The 15752-nt window shown below is 32.5% G+C and overlaps 2 protein-coding genes and 1 non-coding gene across 4 annotated transcripts; 1 reads left to right on the top strand and 2 right to left on the bottom strand.

The window, feature by feature from the left end:
• Positions 1-4809: 4809 nt before the first annotated feature.
• LOC114163369 (non-specific phospholipase C6) lies at positions 4810-7844 on the top strand. Its single transcript, XM_028047642.1, has 3 exons — positions 4810-6176; positions 6653-6829; positions 7186-7844. The coding sequence occupies exons 1-3, from the start codon at positions 5108-5110 to the stop codon at positions 7482-7484; spliced, it is 1545 nt and encodes a 514-aa protein (XP_027903443.1). The 5' UTR covers positions 4810-5107; the 3' UTR covers positions 7485-7844.
• Positions 7845-8666: 822 nt separating this feature from the next.
• On the bottom strand, positions 8667-12396 carry LOC114162450 (mediator of RNA polymerase II transcription subunit 30). Of its 2 annotated transcripts, XM_028046351.1 has the most exons (4): positions 11981-12396; positions 9589-9678; positions 9436-9483; positions 8907-9044 (listed from the first exon to the last, which is right to left on the bottom strand). In XM_028046351.1, exons 1-3 carry the CDS (start codon positions 12335-12337, stop codon positions 9472-9474), a joined length of 459 nt encoding a protein of 152 aa, XP_027902152.1. In that variant the 5' UTR covers positions 12338-12396; the 3' UTR covers positions 8907-9044; positions 9436-9471. The 2 variants fall into 2 exon arrangements, with proteins under 2 accessions (XP_027902151.1, XP_027902152.1); XM_028046350.1 differs by lacking the exon at positions 9436-9483 and having other exon boundaries at positions 8667-9044; positions 11981-12395.
• A 72-nt stretch (positions 12397-12468) lies between these two features.
• On the bottom strand, positions 12469-12550 carry TRNAS-UGA. The gene has a single exon. It is a non-coding gene; the product is annotated as a tRNA-Ser (tRNA).
• Between the last annotated feature and the right edge of the window lie 3202 nt (positions 12551-15752).

Here is a 15752-nt window from a genome sequence, read left to right on the forward strand (position 1 = left end):
CTCTCCAAAGCCTTCTTGATTTTTGTTAATATTCATTCTAATTTGTGTTTTTATTTGAGTGTTAAGATATGGTGAAAATATTTTATTAATGTAAATGTGTTAGAAAAGGAATGAAGTTTGGTTATTTTTATATTTTGTTATTAATCCATGGTGATGAGTTTCAGATTGAGTTGGCATTCACACTTGTCATTATTAACTTTGAAGATTTTGTTATACTACCAGCTCACCACCAATTGTCTTTCTTCATCACGAGAAACACAACTTTCTTATTTAATTTAATAATTAGTTTCACTTGTTTTTATATAACTACTACTATCTTAAGTGATTTTTGTAAATATATTTATTATTTAATAATAAAAATAAATTTTATATAATTAATTAATTTTATATATTATATTTTCACTTAGAATAATAATAATAATAATAATTAAAATAATAAATACTAAAAATATTATCGAAATATTATATATATAATAATTTGAATTATTGTTAGATATATTCTAATAATAATTTGATATAATATAATGAGTTAAGTTTAAAATAATAGACAAAATAAATAAATGATTTTGTGTGAAATAATTATATATTATTTATAACAAATAATTTAACATTTATTAATGATAAATAATTTAACTACAAGTTTAAATTTCATTTTTTAATAGAAAAATTAAATGTTTTAGTTTATATAAAAAAATGATTTTTTCATATATTCAAAGTTATTAATAAATACTATATATGGATTAATGTTAATGTTTATAAATAAAATTATTTTTTATAACTACAAAAAAGAAATTATTTTTATTAGATTTAAAAACAGTATTTTGTAATTAATGTATCCAATTTTCTTCTTAATACTTTTTTACAAATTATTTTTTTAAAATATATAATTAAAAATATAAAATATAGGATCGAAATTATTTTCCTTAATAAAAATTAAACACAATTTTTTTTAAATAGATCAATGTAATTTAAAAAAATATTCTTTAGTATATCAATGTATTTTTTCAATTATAATATATTTATTATTTAATTTTATATTTAATATATATATATATATATATTAAATATAATATCGTCTAAAACTTAATTTTATTAAATAAAATCTTAAATAATTTATAATAATGAGTAAAATTATAGAATTATTTCTTTATAATTATTTTTAGAAATTATTTATAAATAAATTAATGTTTTTTTGAATTTTTTATAAGTAAAAGACATATATTCTTTAATTTAAAAATATTTTTGTCTTTTTTACCGAAAAACTATATGTAAAATATAGATGGTAAAGTAAATTTAAATATTTTTATTTTATTATATGTAAATAATTTTAACATTTGTAGTCGTAAATATTACATATCATTTGATAAATTAAAATATTTTTATAAATTTATTTATCCATTTTAAAATAACTTTGAAAAAGTTAGATAAATTAATTGATAGTCCAATTGATTTATCTAATTCTTTCCACACCTTTTACACTAAAACCATTGGTTTATAATCCAAATCATCTCATTTAAACAATCCTTTGGAGTATCATAATACAGCACATGACATTCATAAAATTACAAATCAATTTACATTTCATCATTCAATGCAAATATACATTTGTTAGCCTGAATTTAAACAATTTTTCAAACCTAATAAGTCCAATGATATTTCTTTTCAGAATTCTATATTTCAAATCCCGATATAAAACAATTTGACACAAAATTACTGATTTTCCTTATTTTGATTTGGACTCCTCACTAATGCAAAAAGAGTTTTAGCACTGATGTTTTTGGGCATTGTACTTCAGTTCAATAATTGAAGCATATCTAGATAAGGTAAAAAGAGTAACTTTTTTACTTCGGTTATGAACCAAAGCATAAACTTTCTTATTAGGCTTTGGCTTTTCCAAAAGTGAAGCATAAACCATAAATAAATAATGAAAAAAAAAAGATTAAGCTTCGGTTCTTTTAATAACGTAATCGAAGGCCCTTTTTGATTTAAAAGATTATTTAATTTTAAGGGAGATTAGGCTTCGATTCTTTTAATAACCGAGGTCAATTCTTTTCTGATTTAAAAAATTGTTTAATTTTTAAGGGATTAAGCTTTGGCTAAAACTGTAACCAAAGCTTAATATACTTAAAATTAAATCATAAAGGGATTAGACTTTAGTTATTACCATAACTAAAGCCTAATACCCCTTTATGCTTCAGTTTTGGTAATAATCGAATGTAGGCTTTTAATTTTAAATATTTTTTTTCTATTTTTGTTTCTATTTTTGCCTACATATCAAACTTAGACATAATCAAACAAAACCAACACATTATATAAATGACACCTAGAATCAAGCATAATCTAGATACAATATATTACCCTTACAACAAGTAAATGTGCTAAATATTATGCACATTTGTATTATATATTTTGCACAAGTTATCCTTGGATATTTTATGGACTTCTCGAGAATTTGTGCATGACTCTTAAATTTTTGCATAAAAGACAATAATTTCAATTACTATACAAAAAGATAAAGTTGCAAAGTATTTGATTCAATGAAATTGTTACTATTCCCAACCAGTTGTAATACAAGCACGAACAACGATTATCATCGATTACATTACATAGTAATTGCATTCATATGAGCCTAAATATTTGTTACGCTACAATATATCAACATAATTATAAATAATTAAGGAAGAAAAAAAATCAAACAATTATATATGGACCAAAGTAACAAACTTGGAAGGACAACCATGCAAGCTTTTTTGTCTTAACGGTTGATTTTCCTAACAACATGCTATGTCCATCAATTGAATTATAAAAAAAGGAATGTTTTAGAATACACTTATATGACAAAGAAAGTTCATAAATTGAAGTTCTTACCAATCTATAACTATAATTTAAATTACAATAATTAAATTAAACATATTAAAAATTATTAAACTATATTAAAATACAATTAAATAACATATAATATACAACATAATAAATATTCAAAATTATTAAATTAAACAACACATAATAAAAAAAATCAAAACCTGGGAACGGAAGAAAAAGACTCATACAGGGAGAGCGAGAGCCCCAAAATGCAACCACTAAACGCAAGGCCACCAACCAAGAATGCCCCAAAAACGCAATAGCCTAAGACAACCACGACCTGTGACGCACAATATCAAACGAAGATGAATACGAAACGCTTTAGGAGAAAAAAAAAATGAGAATCACCAAAAATTAGCAGCACACCTGATGAAAAAATGCATTAGGAGAAGGAAGAGAGCAATGAGAAATGAGAGAAGTGCAGTAATGGAGAAGAAGAGATAAATGGAAGTGTCAAACGAACCTTAAGAACAATTTTAATAGAGGAAAACGACACTTTTGCAGTGGCGGTGAAGATGAAATGCAATGGTACAAATGGATAGGATGTTTCGCCACTTGAAAAAACTTAAAATTGAATCCTATGTGTTAAACAAAAAATTATACTAATAGACTCCGATTCTCCAAAATAACCAAAACATATACTTGAAAAGGCTTCATGTTTCTAGATAACCGAAACCTACACTTCTTTCCGATAACATTTTTGAAATTATTGTTACCTTTTGGACTTTGATTCGAGGACAACCAAAATCTACTCTATGATATGCTTCGGTTTTATGAGCAATCAAAACCTATATCTCTCACTCAATTAAATATTTCAAAAAAAATAAAATAACACGTTTGTAATTATTATAAAATTTTAGGCTTTGGTCAAGATCGAAGCCTATTTGACTTATAATTTTCGTTTCTTTGAAGCATAAAAGTTTGCAATAAATATCACTGCATAATTTTTATACAATAATCCATAAATATCTTATTAAATCTTCTATGATCTTGAAGTGTTCATTTTCTAGGTCTTCATAGTATATCACGAGTAAAATTTATATGTTGACAGATTATTAAATATATTTTAAAAAATAAATATTATATTTAAATGTAAATTATTGTTTTGATAACATTAAATACTTTATATCACTTGCCTGTAAAGTTAAGTATTATATTTATTAAATATAATGTTTAGAAAAGATATTAAAGACAAAAATTGAGATAAATTATTATATTTTTATATATCATGCTGTTATATTTGAAGCTTTTATTTTAAAATACATTTATTAAAAAATAGTTTTAAACATTATATATTGAAACATATATTATATTTAATAAATATATTGTGCTAAAAATATCATATTTAACATATTCAGGTAAAATTGACTGTCAAATAACATTAAGTAATGTATTTATTAGATATAATATGCAGTAAAATTATTAAATATAATAATTAATTAATATATTGTGTTAAAAAATATCACATTTAACATATACAGGTAAAGTTGACTGTCAAATAATATTAAGTTATGTATTTATTAGATATAATATATTTTTAAATTATTAAATATAATAATTAATAAATAAATCAACAGTTTATATTGAAACTATTAGTTAATTATATATAATCTATGATTTGATAGTACAGTGTAAATAACATTTATATGATCCGAATATTGTAACTGAATTCCTATTCTATTTTATTTTACTTAATTTTAAATTTGAATTTATTATTATCATTATTATTTGAACTCACTTTGATTTGCATTAATTAATTATTATTGGGACTTATGGGGAAAAAAATCTATTAAGTATAATTTATTAGTGCCGAACATAGAAGAAGCCCAAAAAACTGAAAACTGATACCGAAAATAGAAAAATAAACTGACCCCGCGAAAAAGGAGAAGGTAAGATCCTCATCATCTACGCAGAATAATCACAAAACGACACTTTCAACTCACGTTCCACTAATTGCGTTACTTTTCCTTCTCCATTTTTCATTAAAGCTGAATGAGTGAAGCAGTGAGCGAGTGAGTGAGGTATAACACAGAATCAACCCTCAACCTCAACCTCAACCACAACCTTATCTTCCTTCTTCTGTGTTCTGCTACCTCACTATCTACACATGCAAACTCCTCCAACACTGTAACTAAAATTCTTCCTATAACTGCACAAACTATCTTATTGCCGTTCTGCGTGTTGGAAAAACATTTTGTTTTACCGACAACCCATTTGGAAAAAGGACCCATCTTTGAGGGAAAGAATGGGAGGTGCCAAATCTAGATCTTCCATTCTACTGCTCTTTCTCTTTGTGTTCTGTGTTTTTGCAAGGGCGCAACAACAGCAACCTATAAAAAACGTTGTTGTTTTGGTTATGGAGAACCGTTCCTTTGACCACATGCTGGGGTGGATGAAAGAGAGAATAAACGCGTTAATCGATGGGGTCACGGGAGATGAATGCAACCCTGTTTCTACTAAAGGTTCGAAGAAAGATTCAATTTGCTTCACTGATGATGCGGAGTTCGTGGATCCGGATCCGGGGCATTCATTTGAAGATGTGTTGCAGCAGGTATTCGGGTCTGGTTCGATCCCTTCCATGAATGGATTTGTGGAGCAAGCATTGTCCGTGTCTCAGAACCTCTCCGAGACTGTGATGAAAGGGTTTAAGCCCGAGGCTGTGCCGGTTTATGCTGCTTTGGTTAAGGAATTTGCTGTTTTTGATAGGTGGTTTTCTTCAATCCCTGGTCCAACACAACCCAATAGGCTTTTTGTGTACTCAGCAACCTCTCATGGTTCCACAAGTCATATCAAGAGGCAGTTAGCGAAAGGGTACCCTCAAAAAACCATCTTTGACTCTCTGCATGAGAATGGCCTGGACTTTGGGATTTACTTTCAGAACATACCCACAACTTTGTTCTATAGGAATCTGAGGAAATTGAAGTACGTATTCAAGTTCCATCAGTATGATTTGAAGTTCAAGAGAGATGCCAGAAATGGGAAGCTTCCACCCTTGGCTGTGATTGAGCCTAGGTACTTTGACTTGAAGGGCTTGCCTGCGAATGATGACCACCCATCTCACGATGTTGCACATGGCCAAATGCTGGTTAAAGAGGTTTACGAGGCTCTAAGAGCCAGCCCTCAGTGGAATGAAACACTTTTCATCATTACATATGATGAACATGGTGGATTTTTTGATCATGTCAAGACCCCTTTTGTCAACATTCCAAATCCAGATGGCAACACCGGACCTGCTCCCTATTTCTTCAAGTTTGATAGGTTAGGGGTTCGGGTTCCTACTATTATGATCTCTCCTTGGATCAAGAAAGAAACTGGTAATCTCAAAATCCTAGTTAATTGTCCTTTTTTAGCTTCTACTCTTTTGTCAAAACAATTATTCATATTTTCTATGATAGTGATGTGAGGAAATCATGTCCAATACTTCTTTTATCATGGGGAATGTGGCACGAATATATTCCGTTGGATGCCACATTAACTTTTCTGGGACGATGTCCTTTCTGATTATCAGTATTCCGGTGCCCTTAGTTTGAGTTTGATGCAGTTGGTTGATATTTCTTTTCTATGTTTGTCCTTTTCCTTGTGTTTTGAGAGAATAAGGACTAAAGGATTGTTGTTTTCTAGTAAAAATTGAGTGTACAAACAACAAATTGGTTTTAAGCAGTACGGTTCTAATTTCTTTGTTTACCAAATCTTCTTGAGTGCATTTGTTAGATTCTAAAGCTTCAACTTGCTTTTGACTGGTCTGACATGCCTACTAATTTCAATTTACTACTTGGTCCAAAATTCTCAGTGATAAGTGGTGCCAAAGGACCTGCTGAAAACTCAGAATTTGAGCACTCTTCTATTCCTGCAACCATAAAGAAGATCTTCAACCTTTCCTCCAACTTTTTGACCCACAGGGATGCTTGGGCTGGGACATTCGAGCATGTTGTTGGAGAGTTAAGTTCACCCAGAACGGATTGCCCAGGTATCCAATCTACCCTTTTTATGTCAATCAATTGAATTCCTCAATAATACATTCCAATATGGATTACAACGTGATAAACGTGGGCAGGGATAGCTTATACAAAAGAGGGGAGTCTTAATCAACTTTGACCGTGAAACTTTCTGAATAAGAATCTTTATATTATCATTAAAACATGAATTGTGATGTATGATCAGTTTATTAGCTTTAATAATAGCTACCTTAAAAGTTTATGCTTATCATGATTTCTGATTGGTTGACAGTGTAATTTTTGTTACACTGCCCTGCACAAAAAGTAAACTCAAAACCTTATATTATGTGTAACAAAGTACTAAGACAGGGTAATGTGTGTATTTCAGTGACTTTGCCGGACGTGACCCCACTAAGGAGCACTGAAGCAAAAGAAGATGCAGGCTTGTCTGAATTTCAGAGTGAGATAGTTCAATTGGCAGCAGTTCTTAATGGGGATCAATTTTTGAGCAGTTTCCCTGATGAAATGAGCAAGAAGATGAGTGTGAAGGAAGCTCATGAGTACGTTCGAGGAGCTGTCTCAAGGTTCATAAGAGCCAGCAAAGAGGCAATCAAGTTAGGGGCTGATGAATCTGCCATTGTGGATATGAGGTCCTCTCTCACTACTAGGTCTTCAGTGCATAATTAATACAAAGCAAAACGAAAAAAACAACAAAGAGAAAAGAAAGTTGTGTGGCTATCACTGTATCTAAGTATTATAGTTTTGGGTCATCTGATAATTCTTGTGCTAGATTTTGCTGTTGTGAAAGTGGAATGCTATAGAAGGGTGAAGGGTGTTTGCTAGATTGCTATGAGTATCAGTTGGTTGTGAAAGGACGGAAGTCTCTCCAGGTGACAAAGTCTCTGCCTGATAGAATTTAAGGAAATTTAAGAAAAATAATCAAGAAAATGATGGGTTGGCAAGTGAGTAATTTCGAAATAGAAAACTCCATTGCTGTTGTACAAAGTACCAACTCATAATATTAATGAAGCTCCATAATTTTTATCAGATTTGCCTGTATCATGTGAAATTCTTGAAGGGCGGCTAGGGAAGAATAGACAAACGAAAACTACTGTCTCTTTCACCAGTGAAGTTAAATTTTTATAACTTATTTCATACGGAGTATTTTAGTCGCATGAGCCATGTATCGAATCCAATAAAAACTACAGGGCTAAACTTAAAAATCATTCACCTACATGCAAGTGGCTAGAATTGGATATACTAATCTCGTTTGATATTTTCGAAAATCATACATAACAGTTTTTGTTTACCAACCATCACCACCCCTCTTGGAGTGGAAGTGCTGTACATGGTAAGAACATCTTACCAGGGTGATTAGTCTGTTTTAATTGTTAAAGGTAACATGCAGAATTCCATGAAAAAATGACACCAGAACATGATACCCTGCAGGACATATATAGTGAGATTTACCATACCTTGAGATGCTAATGCTTTGATAAAGTGTACTAATATATATTTCTATTGTAAAGTAGAATTCAAAAGAGTGAGTGAGATCGTGATTCTTGATTATATCTATAAGTCATTCTTCCCGTAAAATGTGGTGAGGAATATATACCTTTTGCAGTTCGTCGGTTCTGGACAACTGGACTCTCTTTCTTCATTTTTAAATTGATACCATTTCTCCTTTGAACTGTCATTTTTTAAATTGAGGACATTTGGATGCACGATTGAAAACGCGCATTAGCAACACTATTTTTTTTTTTTTGCGTACAATACTTGTGCAGACCCACATAATACTTAGTTGCTGGTTCATTATAATTGAACGTGTACCAGAGATGTAAACAGATCTGAAACTTAAAATGCAGTGTATTCACCTAAATAACGAGCTATAAATTGAAAAAAATGGTGCAACAAACAAGTTTCATCTCTCAGACAAAATACAGGAACACTTCTCTAAGGTTCAAAAGAAAGTAGTTAGTTACATTTTCTTTTGTTGTTAAGGATTGGCAGGTTGCTATTTTATAAAAATTATAAGGAAAAAATCTACAAAATACAAGCTATCATCATTAAGGATTTTCTGAACCCATAGGACGATAACATATTGAGATTCGGGGACCGCTCCACAAATTTAAGTATTCGTCCCAAACTTTAGGTTGATAAAGGACTTTGCCATGTTGATATATCAGTGATAAGATCACGCAGTTGATCTATGAGTGTCTTCAGGAGCAAGTTCTTGTTGGCAAGCTCCTACATTTATGAGAAGATGTTCAATGTTTACCACTGATGTAATTAAAAAAGAAAAAAGACAATCTATCAACCACTTCAGCTCAGACGCTAAATATTGTTGTAAAATTAGAGATCTGTGCCTTTTTTTTTTCTTAAGAAAAAGTATTGTGCTGATTAAATAAATTTAAGAGATTCATAAAAAAAAATGGAGTTTAAAAACGAAGGAAAACCAAAAAAGCCTATATTAGTGTTCTTTAACAAGCTAAAAATATAAAAAAGAAAATTCCAAAATGGTTTTGTATCATAATTATCTTTTTAAAGCTAATACCAACTGGTCATAAATTGTTTCAGAAATAGGCTAAAATTATGAAACACATAATAAGGAAGAGACTAGATTCAGTTAAATCTTAACCTTATATGACGGAAAAGTAAATGCTTCTGAATTCCATCAAACAAAAATCTGTTCATTAAATGACAATTTCAAAGCTCAGCCGTTGTAAACAACAGCGTCAAAGAATAGAGATAAAGATTAATTACATTTATTAAAAACCTGATTCAAACCTACCCTTCTTAGAGATGAGGCTCGCTCCTCCAACTTATCAATTTCAGCTTCATCAGCAGGGCTAGAAGCTGAACCGGTATCAAATGATTTTGACTGCAGTATAAACCACGTTAGTTTAACAAGAAAACAAAAGCTTCACTTGACAAAATTTAGTAGTAAAACTCACAAAAAGATTACATGCATAAATATTTAAGCAAATAAGTGACATGTATATGAATGAAAAACAAAATGCGAGTGTATCTGCCAATATCTTTTGTGTCAATTTACACTGTGTTATACATCTACATTAGGGAGAGTTTGTCTACCAATATCGTTTATGAATAATCCTTTAACTCCAACCATCAATTCTTCAATTCCAGTTGATGGAACCGCAATATTGCAATGTAAAAATAATGAAAGACAGTCACACAGGTAATGATACAATACAGTGAATGATAATAATAATAACAACTTTAGAAATCTAAATAACATTAAAATCAATGCAAAACACCAGAACTTCAAATAACGATAATGCATAAGCACTAAGTAGAAAGAAGAAAAAAAAAGGGGGAGAGAACGGTGCTGCAGAACGAAAGAGGAAACCAAGAAAAGGAAAAAAGGGGGAGGGTGGCATTGTAGTAGGACAACAACAGCACTGCAGTGGAATGCTGACAGCGGAACACGTCTCAAGCACTGGAACACATTGCAAGCAGCAACAGTATAAGCCAAAGGAAGCAGCAGCGGCAGTGTCACTTGTGGCTGACCACAACAGCTACGGTTGCTTAACCAGAACATCTGTATTTTAGATTGTGGCTGGTATCTTAGGTTTTTTTTATTTTGCATTGGGTTTGGAGCGGTCAGTATGACCCGATCCTTTTTTTTTTTCAAAATATAAAATTTAAGAAGCCTTGGGTCAGTGCGACCAGACAGAAATGAGGGCAGCGACTTCAACCACGGTCGTTCCATAGGGCCATTCCACAACGTCCATAACTGTCACTAGCCATCATGAAACCCAATTCGCCACTACCATGCAGTGGTGGGCAGAAAAACAATATCTGTCACCCATTTTTCCATGGTCGTTTTTTTATAACACTGACAACCATGAGTTAAACTTGCATGGTTCAACTATCAGCAAATTGATCCCCTAAACTTACAAACTGTGACATGAATCATGCAAAAATGCACCCCATGTAGCCAATTAACGTGATTTGGTAAGTCAAGTAGTTGAGTTGCTGACTTCGGAATGACAATAAGTTGTTTGCATTGCCGCCAAAGCACACTGAACGTGAATTCACAGTTAGACATGGATTCACGTTCATTGTATATTGGAACATGTGATAGCTGAATGATATTTCTGAAACTGACCTATTGAAGGACACTGCATGTTTAGTGAAACTAGGATCTTTCAGATTTCTGAACTCTGTAACTAAACACCACATTTCAGTTTAAACCTCTGGGACCATCACGATTTTGCACCAATGAATGTTGGAATTACCATAAAGTGATGGCACCAATTTTAAGTTTCTATAATGCATCAAATGCATATGCACGTGAACAATTGATAGCCACAATACATCCGGAATATCAAGAGTAGGGCTTTCAATAGTGCATGACAGTGACACAATAATGCTGTTGTGACGCAGCGGAATCAGGGGGCGCACAGTGCTTACGATCACTTTTGGATTGCAGTAGGATAGCACTGCAATGCTGTGATTTCAAAACCCCTTCTTGCTTAGCTGTTAGGCTTGTTTTTTGGAAGGGAAGGGGGTATTTCAGGGAATTTGGGGGGAAACACAACAAAAACGGGTGAGACCTGCAATCATCTACATCTATTCTCTCTCTGGCGAGAAAACTTACAGCCTACCTGTCTCTGGATATGACGAGACATGTTGGCTATGTCTTTTGTTCATGTATGTTTTGTTAAAGATATATGTGACCTTTCTTAGTGGTTACAACGACTCTAATTCATGTATTTTCTTGTATGGCGACTTTTTATTGTTAATCATGAATCACGGTTATTTAACAACTTTCCATCATCGAGAATTTAAACTGTATAAAAAATTCAGAATAGCATTTGAGATCGATTGCTATGAGATACCAGATTTTTGAAATCTTTTCAGATCTCAATCCATGGAGAGTCAAACTACTCCTATGTCAAAAACCCAACGTCTTATCCTTTTACGTTAACAATTTAACACCACATTCATGCGTACAACCACAAGGCAGCATTGACTAGTACCTCTCCCACCCTCTCACAGCTCAATACAGTTTAATGATTTAACTTCGGCACATAATAACCTCCCAAAAAAGTTCACGGAATCCACAAATCAACAGAATTCATTGTCAAAATGTATTTCACAACAAAGCAAACACGGTATGGAGATTCAAGAGAAAGTCAACGAGCGAAATCGTGTACCTTCTGGGAGTTAGGAATGGCAGTGAGAATGGTCCGAAGCGCAGCGACAGCGTTCTTGTACCGCAGGCGAGCCTCTTCGAGGGCGCCTCCGGCGCCGGCAGAGGCTGTGGCGCCATCGGAGTGAAGATTGGAGTTGTCTGAAGCGGAGTCAGTGGTGGCGGAGGGGGCATTAGGGGAGGTGGAAGTGGCGGAGGGAGAGGTGGACCACAGGACAGGGTTGCAGAGCTCGTCGTTCATGGAAGAGAGGATCTGGAAAGCGAACTCTATGGTCTCTTCCAAGTACTTCTGTCCTTCCATCGCCAACTCCTGAGTCGTTTTCGACCTTGACATCATGCCGTTCCCCAATTGTTCTTCCATTACAATCCCTTCACACTCATTCAGCGCCAAAACCACAAGATTTAGAAATTCTAAAACCCTAACCTTTTATAGATTCAAAAATACAAACAATGACGAAAAATGTTAATAAAACAATACATAAAAAAATAAAACGTCGACAACAGGATTCGAACCTGCGCGGGCGAAACCCAGTAGATTTCAAGTCTACCTCCTTAACCACTCGGACATATCGACATCTTGGTTTTGTTTATCGAATTCTTCTGGTATTCTTTCATAGTTTCCTACTCCCATTTTTCAATTTTATGAAAATTTTAATTAATAACAAAATGTATGCTAAAAATTGTAACTTACAACACTCCTAATAACATTTCTCTTAATTTTTTTAGAAATTTTTATTTTTAATTTACGAACGAGTTAATTTTATTTACAAAAAAGTCATTTATTTTTTATCGTATTTAATTCTTATGAAAAAGTATTAAGGAAAAAGTTTCTATTAACAATTTTTTTCAACAATGTTATTTAATTTAAATATCGAATATGAATAAGGGTTATATTGTTCTTTTATACAGTGAAATACTTCGATTGTTCTTATAAAACTCAATACCAAATTCAATATTTATAGGCTTAAATTTGCATTAGTTTTTTTATTGGATTTCTAAGAAAGGTTGTCATGCTCGAGATTATTTGATATTTTATGGGTTTAATATATTTTTAATATTCTAAGAATAGATTTAATTCTTTTATAAAATTTTGTTAAGTTTATTTGACGTTTCAAATGCATTTTATAGTTAATATTAAAGCAGAAATGTATCAAATGGTATAAACAACTCAAACGTTATTATGAAACGCATTTGAAACGTGAAATAAATTTAACAAAATTTGGTTAAAATGACTAAATTCATATATTTTTAAAGTTAAAGGACTAAATTGGGTCAATGTTTCGAAGAGGAATTAATTTTAATTTTAATTGAAAGTTCAATTTTAATTGAAAGTTAAGCGACCAAAAACATATTTAACCTATATTTTATTTACATCCCATATTTTTGGTGTAAGACTGACATTTCTCCATTGTGTACTCTATTATAGAAAGAAAACCATATTTCTTTTTTATTACTTTTACATAGTTAGAAAATATTTTTATATGATCAAATTTTGAAATGAAATAAGTTTCTATGTATTTTACAGATTTTTTTTTCTTATCTTACTTTTATTGTATTTTTCAGTAGAGAAAAATTATCTTTTCAATTTGTGTTATCATATACTAAAATCATGTTATGTTTAAATACTTTATTTTGAGACGTAAGGTTTTCGGTAGGCTTGGATTTCAGAAGTTTTCTTTGAAGATAGTCATTGTTGATAAAAGAAGTTATTTATATTTTTTTTTATAAAACTTTTGAGACAGATCAACCCAAGCTGAATGTTGAGACTGGTTGACCCGTGCCAAAGGCTTAGACTAGTTGACCCAAGCCGATGGCCGAGACGGGCTGACTCGGGATGAAGCCGAGATGGGTATACTCGGGTCCAAGGCTGAGATAGGTTAACCTGCAATGAATTCCATGACGAACCAGCTCGAGCTAATTTTTTAGACGGGTTAACCTTTACTGAAAGTTGAGACAGTCCAACCTAGGGTGAAGTTCGAGATATGTCAACCCAGGCTTAAGGTGAGATAGTCCGACCCTGATTGAAAGTCCATACAAGCTGCCCTTGACCAAAGGTTGAGTAGGGTCAGCTCGGGCAGAAGATCGAGAAGGGTCAGTCCAATCGAAGGTCAAGAAGAGTAAGCTTGGGCCGAAGGCATAGAAGGGTCGAGTAGGGCTAAAGGCTAAGAAGGGTTGGCTCAAGCTAAAAGTCGAGATGGACCGGCCTGTGTTGAATCACTAGAAGAACTAACACGTACCAAAAGCCAAGAAAGGTTTTCATGAGTTAAAGGCTGAGATAGGTCGGCTTGCCCCGAAGGCTAAAAGGGTCGGTCCGTGCCGAAGGCTAAAATGGTTCGACCCAATTATCGAGACGAGATGTGATAGCTTGGGCCCAACCATAGGTCCAATCAAAGGCCTAATAACTAGGAGCATGCTAAGGAAGATACATGAGAAGATGGATCTTCAAGGAGCTAATGGTATTCATGGACTTCAAATGCTATTTCCTTGAACCAAGGAAGATTTCAAGATAAGATGGGCTTGCTCTAGTCCATTAGAATAGATTTCAATTTGGCCAATTTTTTAGCCCATGCTTTCTATATAATTTTAAAAGTCTAGAAGTAGTTGGGATCATTTCTCACCTAGCTTTTGGAATTGGATGCAATCAAGCCCGATTTCAAAAAGTCTAGGCCGAGAATGTGTCTAAGCTTAACAATGAGTTGCAATGAGTTACACATTTAGCACATGGGATAAATAAGGAATTCGTGAACCATCCACATGGCATGTGATCCACTTTTCACAGATCTTAGATCTAGATTTAGACGTATATCCTTCATATGGTTAGGTGCATTTGCATTTGATTTCTATTAGCATGTAACTTGCATTTAGGAGCTCACCTTCTACAATAAATTAAGGTCTTCATTTCTTTGTAAATCACTCTTGAATGGTGCAAAGTTATGTTGTTGAAATCACTCCACAAACTTTCCTTTGAGAGTCACCTAGCTAGAGTGTAAGACTCGGAAAAATTAAATAAATAAATATTTATTACAATAATTGTGGATTAAAGATATATCTAAAAGAATTAGTTTGTCAAGTTATAAGAAGGAATAATAGTAGCTCAAGGGGTTGAGATTACTTAGTTGTTTTGAGAGGTTTTAGGTTTAAGTCTTAAGGATTCCATTAGTGTGATACTTTAATTATTTATTTTTAGTTTGCATGTGATGTGTGGTCTTGTGATGGGGTATTATATTTGTGTATGTGCATAAAATGTCATGAAACATGTAATGGCTTGTGGTTTTGTATATGCTTGATATTGGTGTGGATGAGAGTTTGAACCTTGGCTAGTGCTAAATAGTTCTTTCTACTCATTATTGTTTTGCTACCATGGTGGATGATCCTTGAACCCTAGTCGTCTTTAGGGGAGTTAGAGGAGCAGTATAGTTATGGGAATTCATGGGTAGAAACCTCCATGTTACTGCCACTTGAATGGCAATCAAGCCATTTTCGTTTTTTAATTAATTTATTAATTTTTGTTGGGCTAAAAAAAAGGAATTGAGGGTTTGGTTAGTGAAGAATTAGGGGGAAAATTCATGGGGCTATGACAGCTGAACTTTTGAGAGCATCAAAAGGAGACCTAAAGAGAGTTTAGAGAGATATGAAGGTTCTTGGAATTAGAGTTGAAGGTTGAAGTTTTTTCTGGGCAAGAAGAAGCATCTGGGAGGTAATCTTTAACGTAAGCAAGGGTGGAGCAGTGGGAAAAGAGGTAAAGGGAGTTGTATTTCTCATGTTACCTATTTGTA

This window comes from Vigna unguiculata, chromosome 9, assembly GCF_004118075.2.
Source record: "Vigna unguiculata cultivar IT97K-499-35 chromosome 9, ASM411807v1, whole genome shotgun sequence".
Taxonomy (NCBI): Eukaryota; Viridiplantae; Streptophyta; class Magnoliopsida; order Fabales; family Fabaceae; genus Vigna; species Vigna unguiculata.